This window comes from Myripristis murdjan, chromosome 7 (genome assembly GCF_902150065.1).
Source record: "Myripristis murdjan chromosome 7, fMyrMur1.1, whole genome shotgun sequence".
Classification (NCBI taxonomy): Eukaryota; Metazoa; Chordata; class Actinopteri; order Holocentriformes; family Holocentridae; genus Myripristis; species Myripristis murdjan.
The window spans coordinates 11,490,265-11,514,182 of record NC_043986.1 but is presented as its reverse complement, the minus strand read 5'-3'; the positions used below and the strand labels follow the sequence as shown (position 1 = coordinate 11,514,182).

General features: G+C 42.9%; 1 protein-coding gene across 1 annotated transcript; it reads right to left on the bottom strand.

Annotated features, from left to right (window-relative positions):
- Positions 1-968: 968 nt before the first annotated feature.
- cacna1sb (calcium channel, voltage-dependent, L type, alpha 1S subunit, b) lies at positions 969-22,937 on the bottom strand. The gene is made up of 45 exons (XM_030055141.1): positions 22,753-22,937; positions 21,011-21,116; positions 17,672-17,811; positions 16,677-16,810; positions 16,337-16,489; positions 16,040-16,245; positions 15,705-15,808; positions 15,433-15,578; positions 15,262-15,343; positions 14,993-15,153; positions 14,657-14,882; positions 14,195-14,402; positions 13,606-13,726; positions 13,356-13,470; positions 13,165-13,264; positions 13,012-13,081; positions 12,419-12,551; positions 12,091-12,220; positions 11,940-11,999; positions 11,026-11,132; positions 10,786-10,873; positions 10,549-10,656; positions 10,379-10,431; positions 9,989-10,135; positions 9,249-9,450; positions 8,871-9,029; positions 8,171-8,281; positions 8,001-8,084; positions 7,260-7,307; positions 6,016-6,042; positions 5,795-5,920; positions 5,603-5,668; positions 5,241-5,332; positions 5,005-5,164; positions 4,736-4,863; positions 4,496-4,592; positions 4,245-4,347; positions 4,030-4,131; positions 3,717-3,850; positions 3,061-3,186; positions 2,636-2,844; positions 2,429-2,493; positions 2,114-2,160; positions 1,942-2,034; positions 969-1,304 (listed from the first exon to the last, which is right to left on the bottom strand). Exons 1-45 carry the CDS (start codon positions 22,935-22,937, stop codon positions 969-971), a joined length of 5,598 nt encoding a protein of 1,865 aa, XP_029911001.1.
- Positions 22,938-23,918: the final 981 nt, after the last annotated feature.

Below are 23,918 nucleotides of genomic sequence, written 5' to 3'. Positions count from 1 at the left end.
TGACCTAAAAATATTCCATTTATCATGTAGATAGAAACAAATATAAAACTTGTAAGAGTAGAACGACTTGAAAAATATTCATATGCACTACCCAACTATAGTATGGCATATTACTTAAATACCTTAATACAAGTAAATCACTGACAATTGTAAATTTTATAAATTAAATGTGTTGTTTCTTCCCCTTTTCAATGTGCTGATACAAACTGCATAAAAGAGCAGTGGGGAGCAGGAGAAACCCATCACGTAAACTCAGTAAGAAGAGACTAATTAAAACGTGTCAGACAACAGAAAAAGAAAACCCACGCCTTTTATTCGCTGTGTGCTGCCAGCACCAGAACCCATTTCAGGAGCATGAACTGAATAATTCAGATTCAGCTGCACTGTTGCACATTCCTGGGCCTGTTTGCACAGAAACTGGGCTGTGGGTTCCTCAAAACTGAGTCATCTCCCAATGTCCTCGCTGAACAGTAGCATAAGACTGATGCCCACTGACTCTCTGCAACCACACAATCATATCAGACACCATTTCAGTCACCATATACTCACATTCACCTCTCTCAGTGAGGCGTCACTAAGACATTCGACTCTCATGGTTGTCTAGGAACTCTATGGAATGGATTACCTCATGAAACAATACAAAGAAAGAAGTTCATCAATCTGTGCGTGCACACATAAGTTAATCTTTTTATTTGTTGCAATAAATCTGATGATTGAAAAAGATGTTTGGATTATCAGATGTATTGTTTCACCTTGGTGAGATTTCCATAAGTTTCAACCACAGTCGACAATATATTAAACCTGAGCCAACCTTCTAGCCACCTTTTAGCCCTGAGCCAGGCTGCAGGGTGTAATTTGTCGCAGGGGCAACAAGCTTGCTAAGGTAAAGTAAGGTTAGGTGGAGCCACCTACACAGTGTTGCCAAGTGTAACATCACAAGATAACCTCATAAATTCAAGTGACAGTGTCTAAACTTTGGTGTCAGCCTCAGCTGGCTCCCGTGCAGATTGGACAGGGACAGAGGGAGGCACAGGCACCGGACGCCTCTTCCTCTTCACTGCGACGTCTGCCTGGCCCACTTCCTGTGTCATCTCAGCAGTAACAGAGGGAGCAGAGGGGGGAACTGGGACGGGACGTCTTTTCTTGACAGAGGTGCTCTGGCCGGAGCGTCCACTGAGAATGCCCTGGGCCATGCCCTCCATCTCAGCCATGGGGATCCGCATGGCTTCAGCCATCTCCTTCTTGGTCACTGACACAAAGCCTGGGTCTCTGGCCAGGGAGGCCAGGCCGCCCTCTATTAGAGCCTAGAGCACGGAAACAACTTGGATATTGACCTTTCTTGCATGGCATATTTACATTACACTGATTTACGTCTGAATATCAACTGCAAGCCTTAAACTGTTATATTATTTCTGAGTTCTCTCATTATCATGCAGCAATTCCGTGCCTGACATTTAGTATATTGTTGTAATAAAAATGTGATAATTTATTGAGCAGCACCCCTGGAGGTGTCATTTTTTCCCCACCCATATTCTATTCATATACATTAACCACACTAAACCCTTGCCTATCCTTCAACATCTCTAAACTATGCCTACATGTAACCATTTCTCACGTCTTGCCTAACCGTAACAATCTTTAACTTAACACCTGAACTTTTTGGTTGGCCAATTACAGCCCATCTGCTGGCAATATGAGTCGGAAAAAATGGACGCTCGCTGACACACAGGCTGGAACAGAGACTTTGCAGCAGACAGACCGTCTGCCTGTCTGCCTATGTCACGCTGCGGTTCCTGAATATAATACTACAATAGAAATATAATACATTTATGAAGCCCTTATCTATGATGAAGTAGATGATAATGCCTCAGGGCATTCTCTGCTAATGGTGGTGGTAATTACTGTGTGATAAAAGAACCAGGCAATTTCTCTTTCACTAACCTCCTGGACGAGCTGGTCAGCTGCAGGCAGGCCTTCAGCAACAGCATGGGAGCACTGAGACTGGCTGTCTCCATAGTTAGGGTCATAGGGGAACTGTGGACAAAAGACACATGGTCCATTTCATGCTCCAAAATGAATTCTGTACGCCAGTCAGGCTTTAGTAAATCATTACCTGGGTGATGTCTGTCCTCACGACGAAGTTCGAAAAGCGCCGGTGTTCTAAACAAAAGTGGGCAAAGAAAACAGACAGAAATCAATCTACAAATCTGTCTCTGCTCTGTTAGACCTAAATCGAATGTAACCTTAAATGTCATTCGTAGCATTTGTGTTCATCCCACTATTCATGTCAAAATGGCTGTGAAAAACGTCTATTCTCAGATGTTTCAGGACATGGACATCATCATCTTTCCACATATTTCCAGAGTTTCCAGACCTTCATAGATACGCTGTGACTGTGTCAGCCCTATTGGAAGCCCTTTGGACGTACCTGGCTCTGCATCTTCACTGGGGTTGTAAAACTCCACTGGACTGCCTTCTCTCTCAAATGAAAATCTGGAAGAAGTCGAAATGAGTTACCACCAATCACCCTCCTCTTTACAATTAAAAAAAAAAAAAAAAAAAACTGATTCATGTCATTCTGTTTCAGTATTTAACATTCAAACATGAACATAGGTTCATTAGTCTCGGCACTCACTCTGCGAAGGCGTTATTGTTTGTGTTGCTTTTTGGGGCAGTTGTGGGGAAAAACTCGGTGGTGGGGGTGAAGGGTGCAGAGTCCACCGGAGACTGGGGCTGGCTCTCAGAGAACTGGAGGGGCCGGTGGCAGGTTATCTGGGGGGGCTGAGCACTGGCAGGCTCTGAGGGGAAGGAGTCCACCTGGTTCCCAAACAGACCATGGGTACGCTGCAAATACAAAAACAGAAAGACAAGCACACATGCAGACATAAGCAGCTGGTAAGGTAAATTAACTCGTTAGTAAAATGTATATCAATGTTAGGGCAGGATCAGAATGAAGTACTCTCTGGATGCTGTATGACAATATGGAGCGTCTGCATGAATGTACAGCAGGCTTTGTGTGATTTGTGTCTCTCCTGCCCAGATGCAGACAGTGCCTCTCACCCTATAGATGCCCTCTTCTCCAGCCTCCTCCATAGCTCTGTCCATCTCCTCCTCGTTGTGCAGGTCTCCTGAAATGGCCCTGTGCAGTTCCATAGCCGCCTCTTCCTCTATGGTCCTCAGACCAGCCTGGAAAAACATGGAGACGAGGACCGCACAGCAGAGGGTTAACAGGGAGAGGGAGAAGAGCGGAGATGAAGTTGAGCGCAGACTCGTGTTAAAAATAAAGATGAAAAGCAAGAGGAGAGTTACAAGCAGGGGTATAATTAGAGAAAACTACATTCAGTGCATTAACAACAGTAATCAATCTTTTTGATGTGATGCCATGGAATACTTTATTGATTTATTTACTCTGTAAGAAGCTAGAGTAGGGAAATTATATGCACTGACCTTGCAAACATGGCATATATTATACTGAAATAATGCTGAATAATAAACTGGTAATACATCAAATTTTGACCCACAGCTCAGCTATACATTCTGGAGTTATATCCAATTACTATGCAGTAATTTCCTGCCCAGACTCAGCTGCACAAAAGTGCATTAACAGTTGAAAGTCACTTCATCAGTGTGTGCATGCGGATATGGGTCCTTAACCTGGATCCTCTGGTTCAGTGAGATTCACTGCGTCACCCTGCTGCCCCAGCTGGTTTCCTCACCTGGATCTCTGGGCCTGAGGCGGACTTCTTAGTGGGCCGGTAGCCATAATACTCCTCTTGGCGCTTCATGAACTTACGGAAGTGGTCTTGGAGCAGGAAGGTGGCATAGAATTTCCCCACGGTCACCTCATCATCTAAAACCAAATGAGTCACAATATTGTGTAAGATTGTTGATTTCAAATGATTTTTATCTCTAAAGTGACTTTGAGCGCCACAAAAATCTCTATACAAATAAAATGAGTCGTTATTATTGTTGTCAATAATAAGAAATGTTGCTCTTTATAAGGTTTATTTCCAACAAAGCTATTCATACCTCCAATAGGGGGAATGACCTGGTCGAGCAGTTTCATACTGGTGCGTTTCCAGATTTGCTTGATGATGGCTCGCAACTCCTCATTGGCCTGCTCAAAGTTACCTGCTCAAAACAAATCAGGGAGATTTGACAGTATTAAATAATGCCAAAGTCGATAAGTCAGCATGAAATATACTCTTTAACAGTAAAAGACAGGTAAGGATGATGAGCCGCACCTTCTGTTTTGATCTTGAGGGCAGTTCTGACCAGAGCAAACAGCGTGGCGTTGAAGGTGACTGTGCCGTCGCTGTTCAGAGGCATGTTCATCCCAATTAAGCGCTACAAGGAGGAATTAAAGAGAGCTGTTGGTGGAACAGGGAATAACAGAGCACCAAAACAGCCACAAAAAGCGACCTGTGATTTGGATATAACTCAAACACACCAACATCACCGGCAGAAGGTAATTTGCTCTGGTTGATGACTGTACCTTGCACGCAGCGCGATGAGGACAGAACTTGCCAAAGCCAAGTGGAGGCTGGATGCGTCGTAGCAAAGTCACCACGTCTAGATGTTTGATTCGGCCCCTTAAAATCAGAGACATATTACTTTCATCTTCAGTTACAACCATTTAAAACCTGATTTAGACACAGTGGGAGCTCCTTAAAGATGCAGTAGGTTATGGAGTGGAGGTTAGGTTTTTCTACAAGAATCTCTAAGTGAGCCTCACGTTGCTTCAGGGTCGTATTCAGCCCAGATCTTCTTAAACTCGTCCAGATGATGTGGACCCAGCAGAGACCAATCACGGGTCAGGTAGTCAAAGTTGTCCATGATGACAGCCACAAACAAGTTGAGGATCTGCATGGACAAAGCATGGCATGATATATATTGATTTTACATATAAGTTTCAGTTCAGTTCCATAATATTTCTGGCTGAAAATATTCATCTATTTAAAACATTATGGTTGATTTCTCTGTGATTTTTCAGCCACTGCTCACCAGGAAGGCACAAAGACAGTAGAAGCTGAGGAAGTAGAAGACAGCGAAGTTGGCCCCACAGGTGTACTCCTCTCCTGGCAGGAAGTCAGACTTGGGGTCACACTTCTTCCCATACATACAAGCCAGCATGATCTCCTGCCAAGCCTCTCCTGTGGCACACCTGGACGCACAAACCAAATCATGAGGTCTCAGCACAGTCTCGAGCTTTTGAACCACATCCGGGCCCAGAGACTCACCGGAAAAGCATCAGAACAGCCTGAGGGAATGTCTGGAAGTTGTTGTTGCGGTTGATTTGGGTGCCGTCCACCAGGGCAATCTTTCCAAAGATCTGAAGAGGGACGTTACAAGGATCGATTCAAAGGTACCAAGTCAATACCACAATTGCTCAGTCAATACCAACACTAGTGCTTTTAGTCTCAGCAGTATCAACACAACTCGTTCCTTCAAGCTGTAACTCAGTGTTCCTATTCTAATGTGGCCTTAAACTGCATTTTTAAATACTGAAACACTTAAAGTTGCAGCAGTGCTTACAGGACTACCACTGAGTGTATTTAAATTACCACAACCTACCACATCACTTAGTTGTTGAATATTGTACCTGCATTCCAATGACAGCGTAGATGAAGAAGAGCATGATGATGAGCAGAGCCACATGTGGGAGAGCCTGCAGGCACAAAAGAAAAAAAAAAAACACACACACACACACAAAATCAGGTTTTAGAAAGGACTGCTGAGAAGTGCAGACGATACTAAGGACGACGATGATGATGATGAAGACAGCGCAGCAGACCTGGAAAGACTTGATGAAGGTCCACAGCAGATTGCGGATGCCCTCTGATCGATTGAGCAGCTTGACCAGACGCATGACACGGAAGAGTCGGAAGAAAGTGATGGAAACCGAGGCGTTCTCAGAGGCCTTCCGACAAAGAGACGAAGATGATTAGGCTGACAAAGAAACATAAGAAAAACAACCAGATCATGGCTTTAAAGATGTTTATGATTTTGACTTACCGCAATTGCTTGCATAGGATTTGTCTCCTGTGGAAAGTACATCAGAAAATGACAGATGAGTTATACTTGACAGAGGGTGTACTTTTACAATCAGCAGGTGCATGAAAGACATGGCATCGATCAACCTCTATGTCTTTCTCATATCCTAAAATAGTGCTAGTACAGGAGTCTATTTTTCCACCTTTGGGAAGTCACAAAGCTTCCAAAAGGCAGGTCTTGGCTGCTGACAACTTAAGGCATGGTAGCAATTTGTAGGTCATGCAAACTAAACTAAACAGTATACACACACTATTTGTCAAAGTATTAACAGTTTCCAGAGAATCCAGCCTCCAAAAACATTTGCTATGTTTAGATTATACATTGTTGACAGGGTGTCTACAGGTGTCTACAGATATATTTTAACAATATTTAATGAATTTTTGACAAATCATCTTTTTCTTATTCAATTAATCCCTACAGGTCAGTGTCAAGGTAAGTATGATATATCTGGTGCAACACAGAGATAAGTTTTAGGTAAGGATATGGTAGGTTATTAACTAGATGATTCTATGATTACTAATTGTGACATTTTCATTTAGGTTAGATATTAAGGTGCAACGTTTATAAATCTAAATATTACTTTTCCCCCAGTGAACTAGGGAAAGTTAGTACAAAGATTTTCTTGGATTTCTGTCTAACGGTAAATAGGACAGGTAAGGTTGGGTTCATTTACAAAAGACATCTTCCCAACAGGTAAGTGGAGCTGGTAAATAAAAAGGCAAGTTCAGTGGTAGGCGTAGTATTACAGTGTCAGAAATTTTGACTGTGATGCAGAAGAACTGGACTTATTTTGACAAAAGAAATAGATGGCTATATGAAATTAGATATTTGTTGAAATTCAGAGGATAAATTCAAACGTACAACTATTTAATGACTTTAAAGGGCTGAATTTAAGACATTTTAAGACTTTCTTGCAGACACCCTGGTTGAGTTAGAAACACAACTGGATAAACCGTCATACAACTCAGAGCAATGTTTGAACACATTTGAGCTGATACCTTGAGGAGTAAACATACATTGCATTGCAAGATTAGACATTAGAAACACAAATGCCTTCAACACATCTCACCAGCGGTAACCCAGCCTGAGCCACACGAGGTTCAGTACAGTTAAGTCCCGCTAGTAAAACCAAAAGAGAGCATAGTGGAGCGCGCACACAGCAAGGCACATGCAGCAATGCAATGCAGTGCAGATCAGATATTTACAGCACAGCCATGAAGACAGTACAGTCCTCCACTGGCGGCCAGGGCGGTCTGTGGAGGATAGACACATGAGGGATTACATGAGTGGAAGAATGTGGGGGAGTGGAGGGAAGAAGGAAGAGACAGCCAAAGAGAGAAAGAGAGATAGACAGAGAGAAAGAGACAGAGAGGAAGAGAAATGGGTTCCGTGTGGAGAAAACTGTGTTTTTGTGTTTGCAGAGAACATGAGAACAATGCAGTGCAACAGTGCAGAAGAGACTTTGACCAGAGAAAACATGGATTTTGTGTAGCAGTACCAAAGGTTTTAGAGACTAAATAACTCAAATCATTTCAATTATTTATAATATGTGCTCTTTGAAGGTGCTCAGACAACACACAAACATAATAACAGTACTGAAAGTGGTGCATTGGAGAACTGAGGGAGCAATGGAGAGCTTGGTGGTTGGGTGATGGAGCATTGCAGTCAGTAAGTTGTGGGTGGTGATGCCTTTGAGGTTGCGTGAGGTGTTGAGCGGGTGGGGCGGTGGAGCGCTGGCCAACAACGGTACTGACCATGTCCTGTGAGCTAGTTCTGCTGGCCCCAAACAGCTGTTGGGCCACGATTATATGTCTCTGGGTCAGAGTGTTGAATAAACATTCGGTCATTTCAAACACAGTCACAGTACTGACTGGGATTGTCTCATGAAGGCAACAAAAGGGATGTTAAATATTGAGAAACCTGAACTTTTTATCATCTGTACTCACATCGACCTCACTCAGGATGACGTCAACGACACTGCCGACCACGATGAGGAAGTCAAACACGTTCCACGGGTCTCCAAAGTAGCCCTGCATCGACAGATAAAGCAGTTCTGAGACTGGGGGACACTAGATTGGGCGGTTGCCGTTTGAGCAACAGATGCTTGGGTCTTTACCTTAGCTTTGAAGGCCATGAGTTTGAGAATCATCTCCACAGTGAAGAGCACAGTGAAGATCAGATTCAGAGTGTCTGACAGCTTGGTGACATGGTCTGACTGGTTACAGTGCTGTTCAAAGGGGAAAAGATATTCAACTGACATATAATTACAGAACATACTGACACATCTTTACAGATACAGGCTCTAGACAAATATACCAGCTTGCTGATGTGCTGGTGAAATTTTATTTTCCATGCATATTTCTTTGCATAATGTAACTCATAGTTTCCAGTGCCACATGAAAAATGTCATCAGTGTGAGTTTAAATGGAAAGCTTACGTGTGCCTATTTCAGGAGCTTTCCCACACTGAGGAACAAATTTGTGGGGGAAAGACTGAACGGTTGGAAGCGTTGTCATTTTAGTAAAAAGCAGTCAAATTTAAAGATACTGAATATCAGCAAGGAATACTGGCTATGCAGCTTGAATGGTAGCACCATCTGAACTCCTCCAGGCTTAATAATTCTATTTTCTACACGATCAATCAATTAACCAATCAAGAGGGAACCACACTTTAATTTCATTATTCAACCTGTTGTATAATGACAAATAAACTTCCTTGTATCCTTGTATCCTTGTATCAGCGCTGAAATACCCATTTAGGTGGAACCCAAGTTTATGCCCAGCAGTTTAATTGCGACATGATCTTGATGCACATACCTGCATCCCCAGACACAAGGTGTTGAGCATAATTAAGAAGAACATGAGGTACTCAAAGTAGCAGGAGGTGACTATGTACCAGACCCTGTACTGGTACGGGTTCTTAGGGATGTAGCACCTCAGAGGACGAGCCTTCAGAGCGTACTGCACACACTGACGCTGCAGGGGAGACAGGACAGACAGAGGAGAGGCAACGTTTACAATGACATGAATACAAGGAAAGGGAAACAAGACCTATTAATGCATCATATAGAAACTGTATGACCAGGGCTTCAGCAATAAAGATTTTCCTACATACCACCTTGGAGTTAATCCTTTACAAATTTCCTTGGTAACCTTTAGACTCTGGAGACGGATTATATGCCTCTACAAGCGTACCTGGTTCTTGTCCAGCTCACAGTTCTTGTACTCCTCCTCGCCCTGCTCCTGGAATGTGACAATGACAAAGCCCACGAAGATGTTCATCATGAAGAAGGCGATGAGAATGATGTAGATGATGAAGAAGATGGCCATGTCCACACGATTGTTGAAGACAGGGCCCATGTCTTCTTTGTCCGAATCTATGGCTGTGTATAACAGCCTGGGAAGGGATGGAAGGGGGCAAAGACAGACGAGTTTAGGTTGATAGCGGAAGAGATTAAATATTTAAGATACAATTTGTACAGAAAATCCATAATTCAGTGGCTAAACAAGTCCACATTCGCTACAGAGTTTGGCCATGTTACGTGAATCCATTTAGAGGTTATGTGACTATTTGTTACAGGCCATTCCCACACCCCCTTTTTGCTGATTGACATGAATATTTACGCACACCTTCACACAGATATACTTGACTTCCATGCCAAATTTCAGCCTCATATGGTGAAAACTGTGGCTGCCAGCGGCTGGGGAAATATTTGTGGACCAAACGACTGACAGAGCGAGTTATATAGCGGCTGGTTGCAGCTAAAAACATCATCAGTGACATATTGCCGCTGTTTCTGTGACTGGCCTCGGGCAATGAAATTACCAGCAGCCACAAATCCACATAATAAAATATTCTATCTTCAAATTCAACCAAACGGACATGATTACATTTCAAGATACAGCTTGTCGGTCAAGAGTTCCTCTGTACTCACTGTGGCCACCCCTCAAATGTGGAGACTGTGAAAAGAGCCAGCATGCCGTGGAGCACGTTGTCAAAGTTAAAGTCACTGTTGAGCCATTCTCTCTTGGCCAGCACCGTCTCCTGAAGGGAATTCTCAATGTGCTTCATGAAAACTCCCCTGGAAGGCGAGAGAAGGATTGCAAGTAAGTAGTGTTTGTGTTAAGATCTTGTTCTGATGAATTCTTCATTTTCCTCAGTGTTTGTAAAGTGTTTTTTAATGTCATGTTGTAATGCATTTTGTTTGAGGACCCCAGGAGGAACAGCTGACTCCTAAAGAATCAGCTGCAGGGGATCCTACGCATGAAAAAATGAGTGAATGAATGAATTAACAAATAATTTTAAAAAATGTGCCATGTCTTACTGGCATTCCTCCGCAGTCACTTTGGATGGGTCTGTGCAGCTGTAGAATTTACCCTGGGAGTGAAAGGAACAGTGAAACACTAAATACACACCTACAAGTTGATTAATTTGGAAATATGACCTTTATCTTGTCACACGTTATGTTGTCTGTATCATCTTTTAACAACCCACCTTGAAGAGTTGGACTCCTATACAGGCAAACATGAAATTCAGCAGCAGGGTGACCAGGACGATGTTGCCGATGGTTTTGATGGCCACAAACACACACTGGACCACGTGCTGTCAATGTAGAAAAAAACAACAACATTCAGGTAAAAAATAGGTCAACCGACTGGATACCCGAGGGTTCATCTACCACAAGATGTTGAGGTGTGGATTTTTGGGAATAAAGAGATGCTTGTGTTTTACCTTTAACCCCTTGGCTCTGTTTATAGCTCTCAGAGGCCTCAGCACCCTCAACACCCTGAGAATCTTCACCACAGAGATTGCACTGGACCTGCAATCAACATGACAAATAACTCCCTCAGTATCCACATTTGGGATTAATAAATGCTATAATATGGAACTAAAACATGGCTAGTATCAGGGACATACACAAATCAAGTGTGCGGTAAAGGCACGAAAATAAAACTGTAGACTTGAACTCACTCCATTCCCATAGAGAGCAGGGAAACTCCGACCACAATCAGATCCAGGATGTTGAAGGAGTTTCGGCAGAAGGAGCCCTCGTGCATGAATGCTCCGTACACCGTCATCTGTCAGTCACAGGAATTAGTTTGATCCAATCCATGAAATCAAGCTTTTTAAAGGATATGTTGTCTTTAATGTTGGATTTTTTTTTTTAATTTTCAAGTTACGCCATCTATCTCTGTCTTGGTTGACTAATACTAATACTGAATTTAGCATTTGCCATTTAGCTGGTCTGTTATGAATGAGAATTAGCTAGCTGCATAGTGACCCTTTCATTTTCTGATGACATTATCTTGTATTAATGCAGATGTTACACTGCTGAGCATAATGCAACGGCCCTACTGTTCTATAAATTTACTTCTATTTCTTGTTCATCACCTAAGGTACTCTGTCTTTCAAAACATTGACTATTTCTGTTGACAGTGCGGCTCAACATCTCTCAATACCTGAAAATAAGGCTTTACCAATATATCCGCCCGCAGATATATCAGGCCAGAGGTGACTCTTCAATAGTAATTGGATATCAGCCTGTGAATGCTGCCACCTTGCAATATGATGAAGGTGAAAATAAGACTATCGCTTTACAGCTTCAGGGGTGGAAGTTTATAAATCTGCAATTAATCCTGCCTCGCCCTGCTGTAAAAGGCTGCAAACACACCCAAAATAATTTCAGTAGTTTTGGTTCCAGGGTAACGTGATGGTTTAAATGTCGTTTGAGAGGATTTTCTGACTTGCCAGGGGTAAAATTCTGGGGGGCACTAAACAAAATATAGGCTATGAATAGATTTCATGAAAATATTTGTATCTGGCATTGTACGTCTTAGAAAATTATAACATGAAAAATACAGTGTCTTCCATGCTGATGACTTTACCTTCAGTACAATCTCAATGGTGAACACAGTTGTGAAGACAATGTCGGCATAGGCCAAGATCTGGACAGAGGGACAGATGGTAGGGTAAGTGATGTATTTCCAGTTTATTCAACAATTAAAACAAATTCTGTAGTGCTGCCTGTATTGTCACCTGGTTCCTGTAGGACTTGGGGTCGATGGGATCTTCAGCAGCCAGAGAGATGGAGGAGAGCAAGATGAACAGGAGGATAAGGTTGGTGAAGGAAGTGGCGTTGATAATCTTGTAGCATAGCTTGCGGAACCTGGCTCACACACACACACACACACATATGCACACCAACACAGAAGCATAAATGTACGTACACACAAAGACACACATATGAACACATGCAACAAGATGTAGTCACCAGTGAGCCGACTCATGCCAAAGCTGTGTTTTCATAATCAGTGACAGTACTAAATTATAAACACTCAAGGGGCTGTTTTTGTTTGGTTCCTACTTGTTCTGAGGGCCAAAGATGAAGAAGGAGCTGGCCTCAGGCAAAGGAACTGCTTCCTCCTTCAGCTGCAGGTCAGCCATTGGTCGAGGCCGAGGGCTGATAGGGATATCTGGCTCCTCCTCTTCGTCATCACCTACAGAGGGAGGTATAGATTGGCAGACTTGTAAGTCTAAACTATAACAATGATAAACTGACTTTGGCTTATTCGGCTTAAGAAAGTAAAAATGCAGTGAAAAGATGAAGCACTCATGTTGGTGAAAGGGATATCAGCTAAATTCCAGTAGTGAATCTTACAGTAGGCTTTATATGGTAGTGACCACAGTATGTGAAAACAGCCTAACTTTAGACTCTGACTATAAATGATCTGGGGAACCAGCTATGTCTAATAATAATAATGAGATGCTGCTATACTTGTACTGTAACATAGCCAAGAGGGGAGCACGTGTAGACGACCAGTGTAATGAATAAGAACACTTTGCTTGTGAGCTGCTTTTGACAAAACTACACAACCGAGAAATCCAAAGAAAAAACGTGACAGAGGTGACAGAGACAGGACTGAGAGATGCAAATAAGGCAGATGTTTGTCAGATTACCTGGGAAGTCTGCCGGAGGGAACGGATCTTTCACTTCGTTAACGTTGGACTCAAACTCATCAACTTTGAGCTGAAAAAAAAAAAATGAGCATTGCAATGACTTATGATCAGTGCAACATATCTGTGGTAGGTAATGATATGAGGAAGACTAACCTTGGCTGTGGTGGGCATGCCCTCGATCTTGGCCCTTTGCTCAGCCAGTTTCTTAGCTAGCCTCTCCCTCTCCTCATCGGTCTTGTCAGGCATCTTAGCTCTGAAAGGCAAGAAAGGAACAGACACAGACACTTCAGCTAATGGGCAGCAGGTTCTCTAACTGGGTACATGATTCAGTCCAGTCTCTTCACCTTAGTAGCTTCTTCCTCAGCTTCTCTTCTGCCTTTTCCTTCTGAGCTGAAGTCAGACTCTCAGCCTCTGCCAGATTATCAACAGCAATGGCCAAGAACACATTGAGGAGGATGTCTGGGTGCACGGAGCTCAGGAAAACAGCAACAAATTTGCACAAATCCAGTGATGTAGCACTACAGTTTAACTTTTTTTAAATTGCAAAAAATCCTGTTGGACTTCAGTGACATTGTGAGTGTATGAGAAGGATACAGTTCCCACAGACGTAGAGGATGACGAAGTAGATGCTGACCAGGATGCCAGGGAAGGTGGGACCTCCATGGGCCATAATGCCGTTGTACATGATGGTGGTCCAGTCCTCTCCTGTTAGAACCTGAGAGGCAGACAAATGCTGCTAAATTACACCACAAAATAAGCTAAGCAAGGTTTCAAGTGATCATAGCATTTATGGTTTGCATGGAAAGATGCAATGATCCATGCATTGAGTGCATCAGTGCTTGCGGTTTTGCTAAAAACACTATGAATTGTAATTTTTTTCATCAATATTTTTTTTTAAATAAATACTGTTTTAGTAATTCTATTGTCTGATTTTTTTTCCACATTTCATAGGAAAATTCCATCACTGGATATATTAATTCAATAGATAAAAAAAGGTGAATCAAATCTAAATCCAATTGAACTGTTCCAAAAAAACAAAAATCTTTCTTAAATGAAATTACCTACTCATGAATCATGAATCGAACTAAACCACTGTTGAGCCAAAGATCGGTACTCTTAATGATTCGAGTTCCTTCAAATTCAAAGAGAGTATCTGTAACAGAGGAGTGCTTAACCAACTCACCTGGAACACACTGATGAGAGCCTGAGGGAAGTTGTCGAAGTTACTGCGTCGGGGTCTGTGGTCAGGGAAGTTGAATTTCCCCCCAAACACCTGCATGCCCAGGAGGGAGAAGATGACGATGAAGAGGAAGAGAAGGAGGAGGAGAGAGGCAATGGAGCGGACAGAGTTGAGGAGAGAGGCCACCAGATTACTCAGAGAGGTCCAGTACCTGGTAAGACAATGGAGAAGGAAGACGTGGTAGCAGGGTAAGAATTAAAATCACAACTACAACAAGTTCCCAGCCAAATTAAACCAATACTGTTAGATTAAATGCAACATTAAATCATTAGTTAAGTATATTTTTTGCAATCCATTACATTTGCACATCAGGAGCACAACAAGCATCAATTTTAGGACATCGGTTATAAAAACTAGAGAAACAACTGTGCCATGATACATCACTCTGAGGTCAAGGGGACTCACTTTGTGACCTTGAGGAACCTCAGCAGCCTGATACACCTGAGCACAGAGAAGCCCAGGGGTGGCACGGCATCAGTGGACAACAGGATCATCTCCAGGATGCCACATAGCACCACAAAGAAGTCAAAACGGTTAAACAGGGACATGAAATACGCTCTAGGGCCCAGAGCATACATCTTCACAAACATCTCCAGGACAAACAGCACCAGCAGCACCCTACTGGCAATGTCTGTTGAGAAGAGACGAGAGAGAGACATGTAGAGGAAGAATAATGGAGCAGGGAGGGACACAATCTATGCAGGGAAAAATGCTTTGGTGTAGTTGAAAGGTGTGCCAAACCTTGTGTGGAGGTGAGCCAGTCAGGCTGGTGGTGGTACTCTGTAGCTATGGCCAGGGTATTGAGGAAGACGAGGAACATCACCAGCCAGTAAAAGGCCTTGGTTTTCACATATACCAGGCATTTCATCCTGAAGAAACGATTCCAGCGACGGGCCAGCCGACTAAACACAAGAAGTCATTTTGGCTTACTGCACCACAGCGGAAACTGGATACTTACATTTACACAGTGATCTTGAATAGCGTATAAAAGCCTAAAGAAGCAGACTCACTAGTAATAAACAATTCGACTCTTGCCTTCCAGGTCATACAGGCTGTCTGTTTCAGAATCTCCATTGGTCAATGGCAGGAGACCTGTCAAGAGGGCAAAGTTTGAAATTCACAAAAGCCTGCTGAAGGTATCTCTACATGCGATGAGGATTAAGGTGTTTTATAGTGCTGACCTTTTCCCTCTCGGTCAGCGTCCAGGACCTCAGCGTGAGTGATCCACTCCATGTAGCCATGGAGATCCTCATCCAGCTGCTGGCGCTCTCGCAACTTCTGGAACTCTCCACGCGACTTGGCTTTCTCTCGTTCCTTGGTAAACTCTCTGATTGGAGAGACAGAGGGAATGTATGGCATATATCATTATGTCTCTGTTTGCTCAATGGAACAAGCAAGATGCAGAGACTAGAGACAATGATTAGAGAGTTATGTAGGTAAAGAGTTGCCCTACCCACTGAGCACGCCCAGAACCAGATTGAGCACAAAGAAGGAGCCCAGTAGAATGAGGGTAATGAAGTAGAGCCAGGGCCATTCATTACCTATGGCATCATTGACCTGAAAGACAACCATGGCGCAGTATTGTCAGTTACGAACTATGATCTCTTTAGGCATATCTTCACATTATCAGCACCAAAAATGTAATAAATAATTGGTCAAATACAACAGAAATTAATTAGCTGGTTAATGAGGTGTGGAGGACCAGAACAAAAATGGCAGTACTATTTGTTAATTGCCCAGTGGTAAATCTGGAAATGCAGCTGCAACGATGTTCGAACTGTCACTGACCCAGTAGAGCACACGAGTCCAGCTCTCCATAGTGATGGACTGGAAGACAGTAAGCATGGCAAAGCCAAAGTTATCAAAGTGGGTGATGCCGTTGTTGGGTCCTTCCCAGCCCGGCCGACACTCAGAGCCGTTGATGGTGCAGCGGCGCCCGTTACCAGCTTGGGCACAGGGTGCAGGCAGCTCGCCCTCCGCAGTAGCATAGATGTCTGGTGGGTAAATAGAGGAGAATATTACTTATAATGAAAACATTTATAGGCCCAGGTGCTATTTTCTTTAATTGTTCCCGTATTTACACACTTGTTCCAACGTAATAGCAGGTCTTATGCATCTTGCACTTGAAGAGCTCCAGGCCTACGATGGCATAGATGGTGATGAGTAAGAAGACGAGCAGGGCAATGTGCAGCAGAGGCAGCATGGCTTTGAGGATGGAGTTCATCACCACCTGCAGACCTGCATAGGAAGAGTGAAACCAAATCTTCACACTGAACTTCGCAACTGTTTCCATTTATGTCTCAGAGTAATCCGTCTTGACAAATTCTTCCAAGTGGATAAAACAGTGTAGCGTACAGAGCATGCAGGGTTGGGGTTATTTTTGTCCTGCCTGAAGGATGTGTGTATTGAGGTGTGTGATTCTTACTGGGGACTCCAGACACCAGGCGTAAGGGTCGCAGCACTCTGAAGGCTCTCAGGGCTTTCATATCAAACCCCCCACCTTTCTCCATTGGTACACCTGCTATCTTATTGATGGTATCCAAAGCAAAAGTGAAGAGGCTGTAGGCAAAGAAAAAACAGCCATAAGCGATTTCCTCTATAAAACAGTATATTTCACTGTAGTAAACTTAATACCCCTGGTCAAAACCAAACTCACTGAAACAATAATCACTTTGGTAGCATGATCTGCTGTTGTGTAGCATCAGATTTTATTTTGAAAATAAAAAGCCAATGCATATTTTTGCTTTGATGTTTTGAGAAGTATTATTGAGGCCAAATGGGCAAAAAGTGAATCACCTCCTTGGTGGCAAGTAAGGTTAAGAACAAAGTCGACTGGACTTGATAGCAGGATTTCAGAAGACATTTCGCTGCCTCCTCCAAGAAGCTTCTCCAGCTCCTTGGTAGCTCATGACCAAATTTTCCCATCAGGTTTCATGCAAATTTGTCAAGTACATTTTTTTTGTTACTTCCTGCTGACTGGCTGGATGGTCAAGGGCCCCCAGTCGGAGGTTTGACCTCCTTGGTGGAAGTAAGAAGCATTTTATATCTGAGCAGAATTATAACACTGGCTTTATGGTGCAAATCAAATGCAACTTCAATCCCATGCAACTTTTTTGAAGTTTGCAAGAGAAACGGTCAATGAAAATCATGGTTTAGGTTTGAATCATCATTTGGAATCCATATTGATGTGGTGACAAAACCAACAGTGAAACTTTCATCTCAACCTGCAACTAATTGCATGGAAGCTGCACTAAGCTGTAAAGCCAGAATTTCGCTTTTGACAAGACAACATTTTCAGCTGTTCTTGTTGAGGTGCCCATGTTTGTAACTTATAAAAATGACAGATTTGGTCAAGGGAAGCTGTGTCCAATGTGCCTTTGCCTGTTGAAGTATCAATCTGCAGCCCAGAGCTCATCTTACCCCATGAAGACGATGACAAAGTCCAGTATGTTCCAACAGTTCCGTAAATAGGCTCCCTCATGGAACACGAACCCGTACGCCACAATCTTCAGAAAGCACTCTAAGGTGAAGATGATCAAGAAGATATACTCCAGACTTTCCTGGACAAAAACACACACAGAGATCAGGAAATGAGATTTTATGATACTCTCACCTCTCAGAGCCCGTTCTTTGTGAAAATATGCTGAAGAAAGCATTAGGCAGAATGACTGGAGTAATGGAAATCTGTGGCATTTATGCTGCCTCTGGAGGGAATAGCAACAGACATTCTGCAAAAAATTGTGTTGTTATTATTTGATATCATTAAGTGTGATAGCCCATAACTCATCTTGATGTTGATTAAAGAAAGGCTGGATGGATGACTTACAGAGATTAGAGGAACCTAGAGAAATAATTTAACATGTCAGAGATTTGTTAGACCGTGTACTGAGCTGTAAACCATTTGCAAAAAAAAAATCGAAATGCCTTGCTCAGAGGTGACAGGACTAGACGAATGTTAGGTTGATTGAATTCATAAGTATGGTAAGAAATTGGGCCTGTACCTTTGTGTTTTTAGTATTAGTGTTGTGTAAAATAAATAAATAAATAAATAAATAAAGAAGATACACAACAGTCACAGCACCAAGAATGGTTTTCCTCAGATAGTTTTGTGTGTGTATATTTTACAGTGACTGTCACAGTAACAGACAGTAGAGAGGAACACACAGGCAGGAGGGCTAATATTTCCACCACCCTGTCACAAAGGTATTATTTTGGTACCAAAGCACTTCACCTTGTGTCAGTACTAGAGCAACTTGCTATGAACGCATTCGATAAACTCATTTCTCTAGCTGTTCATTGAGGAATTCAGTACAAACACAATAGGAGGAGGAGCTGTGATGTAATATCACTTATGTTATAGTTCCCAAGTATTTATCCCCTGCACTTGAAACCCAATTACCACATAAGCTGATGAGCTCATTTGAATTATGCTATAAATCCTGCATTTATTCCCCTTTCATCCTGTTAAACAAAGCAGGTCATTTATGCTCAGCTGAAATATCCAGCTGCATCTATTCAGTCCATATCTCTCTAATCAGTTACAGCTTCCCAGGCCAAACTTGAATACACGAGCAAGAAAACATACACATGTATATTAATTGACTAAAAAAAAAAAAAAAAAAAAAGAGATGTAGTCTTTAATAGCCAAGTGGGACATCTTGGAGAGCCAGCTCATGTGAAGTAGTGGGTCACAGTTTTATGAGCCCATCATATTTGATGAGTAAAGGCTGGGTTACATGAGGCAGTATTTGAGCTCTCCCATGTTTTCACCTGCGTCTATGTGGTGACACTTTCTGGGCCGACCTACTTCTAACAGCAACGAATGGGTTGGGGGGGCCGACTTCAACTTACGAGACACCCCTGGCTGGCTCCTCTTACATCCCTCTCATCTCTGGAATGACACACTAAGAAGTCTGAGGGATATGGGATTAGGCGGGCATGGGGGCCAGAGGAGGAATCTTAAAGAAATGGGATCAGTATTAAGTTCAGGTGCTGCGTAATGACTTGGGGAATTTGGCCTGCGGTGTAGGTCAGTCAGCTGTGTATTCTCTAGCGTGATGTTAGCTTTAACTTGGCTGTGTGTTATGGTGTTGTCCAGGATGGACTGACCCTATTGAGATGTGAGTGGCAGGTGTTTCGCCGGGGATGCTATACATTAGCACTTGTGCTTAAGGTCAGGGCTCTTAAACAGGGTCAGAGACAAGTATGCCACCCCTCACATACCTTCAAACTCTGTCACGTCTAGCCCCTTAAATACTGAAATAACACTGTTGATAAAATACCGCAATTTAATAACATTGTTAATTGTAATTAGGAAACTGTATTGTGAAAATAGAGTGTGAGGTCTGCACTACCCAGGTGCAAATGCATCCTGTGCTCACTGTACTGCACACGCTCAACCATAAACTTAGAATCACATTCATCATCACAAAAAAAAAAAAAAAAAAAAAAAAAAAAAATCCCTGGCATTGTGTGATCTATGGTTCAGTCTCAGACCTAAATTGCCTGCACCCCCACAGCAGTGTCAACACACACCTATCAGGTCTAAACATAGAAACCCCAGGACACACTTCAGGAGCATCTAGGGTGTAAACACCTGCCACCCAGCTAGCTTTACACTACTTCAATATTAGAGAACCACTGAGTCACCTGCCATTTCGAACGGGGAGAGTTACTGAGCCATTACTGACCAATAATTAGGATACTTTAATTTTTAATACATTACATCCCCGTCTTAACAAGCCATTAATCCTCATATTCAGTCTTAAAATCTTGTGGGGAAGTGATCAAGTGGGGGAAAAAAGTGCCAGTGGGAAGAGATGATTCCACTTCTTTCTAGTGTAGGTTCACTTGTTTCAGGATTTTTTTTTTCTGGGGACAACACAGGCATCAAGAAATTTTTGAAAACAAGATTAGCATTGGAAACAAATGTGACTGTCTCATCCTAGTGGTAGTTTTGTCATTTAAGAAAAGCGAGATTGTAACACTGAATGAGACCAAAGGACTTGTTAAGGTTATGGGATTTTAGGTTTCCATGTATACTGTGTGTTTAATAGGAAATATGCAAACACAGTCTACACAGATATAAAGTGAGCTCAGGTTTGATGGAGGGTATATTCCACATTTTTGTGGCAGCAGACACACAGGCATTAACAGATAATCTCAGCTGATGTGTGATATGATTATTACTGCACTGAACACCCTTAGCTACTTTGGAAAAAATTCTACCTGTATCAGATCTTGGGAATTGACAATTACTTCTCATGTTTTTGATCCATCATGTTCTTCAAAACCCTGTTTCTGATAACAGATGGATAGATTAACATAGCACAACCTGAGAAAATGTTCCACTGCAGGTGTGTGTGCACATGAGGCTCCAAGTAAAGACGTGACTTGCATTTTGAGGCATCTTGTAAATGGGACTCAAAGGCCAGCTGAAACACTGTATAATGTTTGACTCCATAGCCTCAAAACACACAAACACACCAGTTTGTTGAACAGAGCTGCACAGTCATCTACTGGCCAAGATAAAATACTGGATCCTCTAAATATTATTAAGTGAAATATTTTGTTGATTGTATGGGTAAAGATGGCATCCATGAGTCAAGCACCTAAATATCAGTGTCAGTTTCCTTTCCACATCCTGCCAGGATATCATACACAAAAATCAACACCAACATTCATCCGCTTCGCCAAGACTCCTCATCAAGACCTTTTACTCATATTTAGAAGCACGTGTGTGTGTGTGTGTGCACTCACCAAGCTTGAGTTGGTGTTATTGCTGTCCTCCTCGGGCATGGGCAGGAACACAGCCAGAGCCACACAGTTGGCAAAGATGGTCAGTAAAATGATGATCTCAAAGGTTCTGGGGGAGGTGGCTCAGGACCATAACAACATTACACAGGGAGTGCTGATACAATCCCAGATCCCCAAAATGTGCTCATGCTGGCATATTTAGAAGCTGATATACCATACCACCATGAATTTGTGCTAATGTTTGAGCTCATGATACTCATGTGCGAAAAAAAGGGATGAAAAATCATGGTTCCAGAGCCAGTTTTAGAAGATAAATGTGCCACTCATCTCTAATTCATATGCGTTGTTCTGCAAGTGCCAATCATGTTTCAGTGAGCTCTACAGCTTTGATAACATTGTTCAGTGCCTCCTGATGCTCTGTGAAACTCCATTGCTTAAAACAGCCTGTTAATCTGCCGTCACAACTGTATGTGAAACCCTGTCTGCTGCTCAGGCCCATTCTCGCCCATAGGGGGCTCTGTGAGAGAATTCCCCTGCCAGCTCAGCATCATGTCTCCCTGTGATGCCGCGGGACAGCTGCACTGCCCCAGAATATTACCACACCGTTTAACCACAGTCCACTTATCAAGAGAAGACACAGCAGTGGCTTCTACTGTGATAAATCTGTCAGTTTCTAAAATCTGTGAGCACTGGAAGACCAAGCAAAATAATGAGAAATATTTATAAGCATTTAAATGGGTTTTAAACTATTTCTGGAACTTTTTTTATGCCCTGGGCTATGAAAACACACAGCAATGTGATTAAAACACAGTGGTAAAACTTTCACTTGACTTGGCTGAGCATGAGTGGAATTTAACAGAACACAGCCCTAGATATAAGATCTGAGATAATGCAACAAATCACAATATGACTCAACAATTATTCTCATTAACTCCATAATGATGTTTTCAAATTCATGTTTCTAACTCCAAAAGTTTCAGCTTTGAAGACCCCTATCATTAGATAAACTTGAGAAATATTTTTTGTATGAGTACGTGTGACCTATAGGCTATCTGGGAATAGATGTCTGACTAACAGTAGGAAAGCCCCCAGAAAAACCAGATCACTCAGCAGCCGGCTTTGTCCTCAAGCTTCAAGCATTTACAGTCCGGCAGCATTTGAGAGCACTTTCCATACTGAAAGCATAAAACCCACTCGCCAGGACACTTATAACTAATTTACATGGCTTCATTAATTGTTTCTGTCTGCCAGCTGTAAATAGCTCGGGGTTAAGCGGCCCTCCTGGTGAAAAGACTAGGGTTACATGCTTGACGTTGACACTGGACAGGCGGATACATAACAAAAGTCTTAGCACTCTGGGGAGCACCTAAACAGAGATTTGGCTCGGTAATGCTCCTCACAGCTGGATTGCATTGCAGCTGTCAAGTCCCCTGCATATTTATGATTTATGTGTTGAAGTAAGTGTTGTAGTTGACAAGTGGCAGCCTGCATCATTCATATCAAGAGTCCTAAGTGCAGGAAAAAATATATATACACCATGAGAACACACCATAAAAATATAACACGAGGAAAAGACAACGAATTCTTCAGACATTGTGCTTTCTTTGACAAGTGCTCTTGAATATCTTCTACTGTTTGTAGGCCAATGTCTACACAACCTTAGAAACACAAGCGCTTATATGAAAATAACTGTGTAGGTGTGTGTGTGAGCGTGTGTGAGTGGGACAGAACAGTTTGAAGGATACTTCCACTCCACGATGTTGATGCAGGCCTTGCGGAAGGGGTTTTTGAGCGTGAAGAAGAAGAGGGAGCGTGCAGGTCGAGGATTGCCCCCCGTGGCCTGGAGCTTCTTCAGCTTCTCCCTCTGCTTCCTCTTCAGCTCCTCCTCGTTCATGATGACCGGCTTGGCCGCCTCTTCTTTGGCTGCCATCTTGATGTCTCCTGAGACAAACTCCCTGCCTTGGAGAAATGTGTCCTCTGACCAAATATTCCCAAAAATGACACAAAGTGTAGCTCCCCTGTGTTATAAATCCTCCGATCCTGTGTGTGCTGACCCCACAGGCCTTGCTCCCCTCTTCTCCTCTCCCTCCAGCTCTGTCTCTCTCACACAGAGCCACAGGCCTCTCCTCTTGTGGCCAATGGCTTCTGACACTAAAGTCCACCAGGCAGGGAAAAATAATAGGAGCCCAGAGCCCCTGGAAGAGCAGTTGGCCCCCACTGTAGTTTAAATATAGACTGTGCACCACTGACAGGCCATGCTTGGGGATGGCCAAGGGAGCGGGGGGTAGAGAGGGGGAAAGAAGGGGGTAGGTGGGATCAAAGGGGGTGGGGTCAGGCAGTAGGGGCAGTCAAGAGCACAGGAAAGGGGGAAAAAGAAGCAGACTGGGGGGTCTTGAACAAGCAGCTAGGCATCCCTGTCCAAAACAGACTGCTGGCCCCTAGTCTTGCCTCTTTAATTGCAAGGAGACGAGGAAAGCGAGCAGAGAGGAGGGGAAAGATGTATGGATGTTTTTGACTGTCTTGTGTGACACTGAGCAGATGGAGGACAGTGTTTAGACTCATTAGGGTCGGATGAGAGCAACGGGCCAGAATACCACAGAGGAGAAATGATTAAGAGAGCACTTGGCCTCAGAATAACAAGTCCTTACATAACGTATTTACATGTGGAGGAGTCTGATAGATCCTTGACCCACAAAGTTAGTTTAAGAAAAAAAAAACTGACAGAAAAAAAGTTGACACACTCCCAAATCTACTGGACATGACTGGACATCACTATACAAGTTCAATTGTTGAAAGAAATTTTCCGACAGCTGTACACCAATCCAAATCTGAGAATGAGCCTGATGACAAAAAAAGTTGTGATTCTGAACGTTTGGCTGTGAACTACTCCAGCACTTCAAATTTCACTCAC

What these genes read in the sequence shown, in the direction of transcription:
- cacna1sb (XM_030055141.1), bottom strand. Translation starts at nt 22,937, where the DNA reads ATGGCAGCCAAAGAAGAGGCGGCCAAGCCGGTCATCATGAACGAGGAG. An exon ending in TTTGTCATCGTCTTCATGGG is followed by an intron (nt 16,811 to 17,671) that starts GTAAGATGAGCT and finishes CTTTGCCTACAG; the next exon opens with CCTCTTCACTTTTGCTTTGG. An exon ending in ACAGAGCCAAGGGGTTAAAG is followed by an intron (nt 10,657 to 10,785) that starts GTAAAACACAAG and finishes CTACATTGACAG; the next exon opens with CACGTGGTCCAGTGTGTGTT.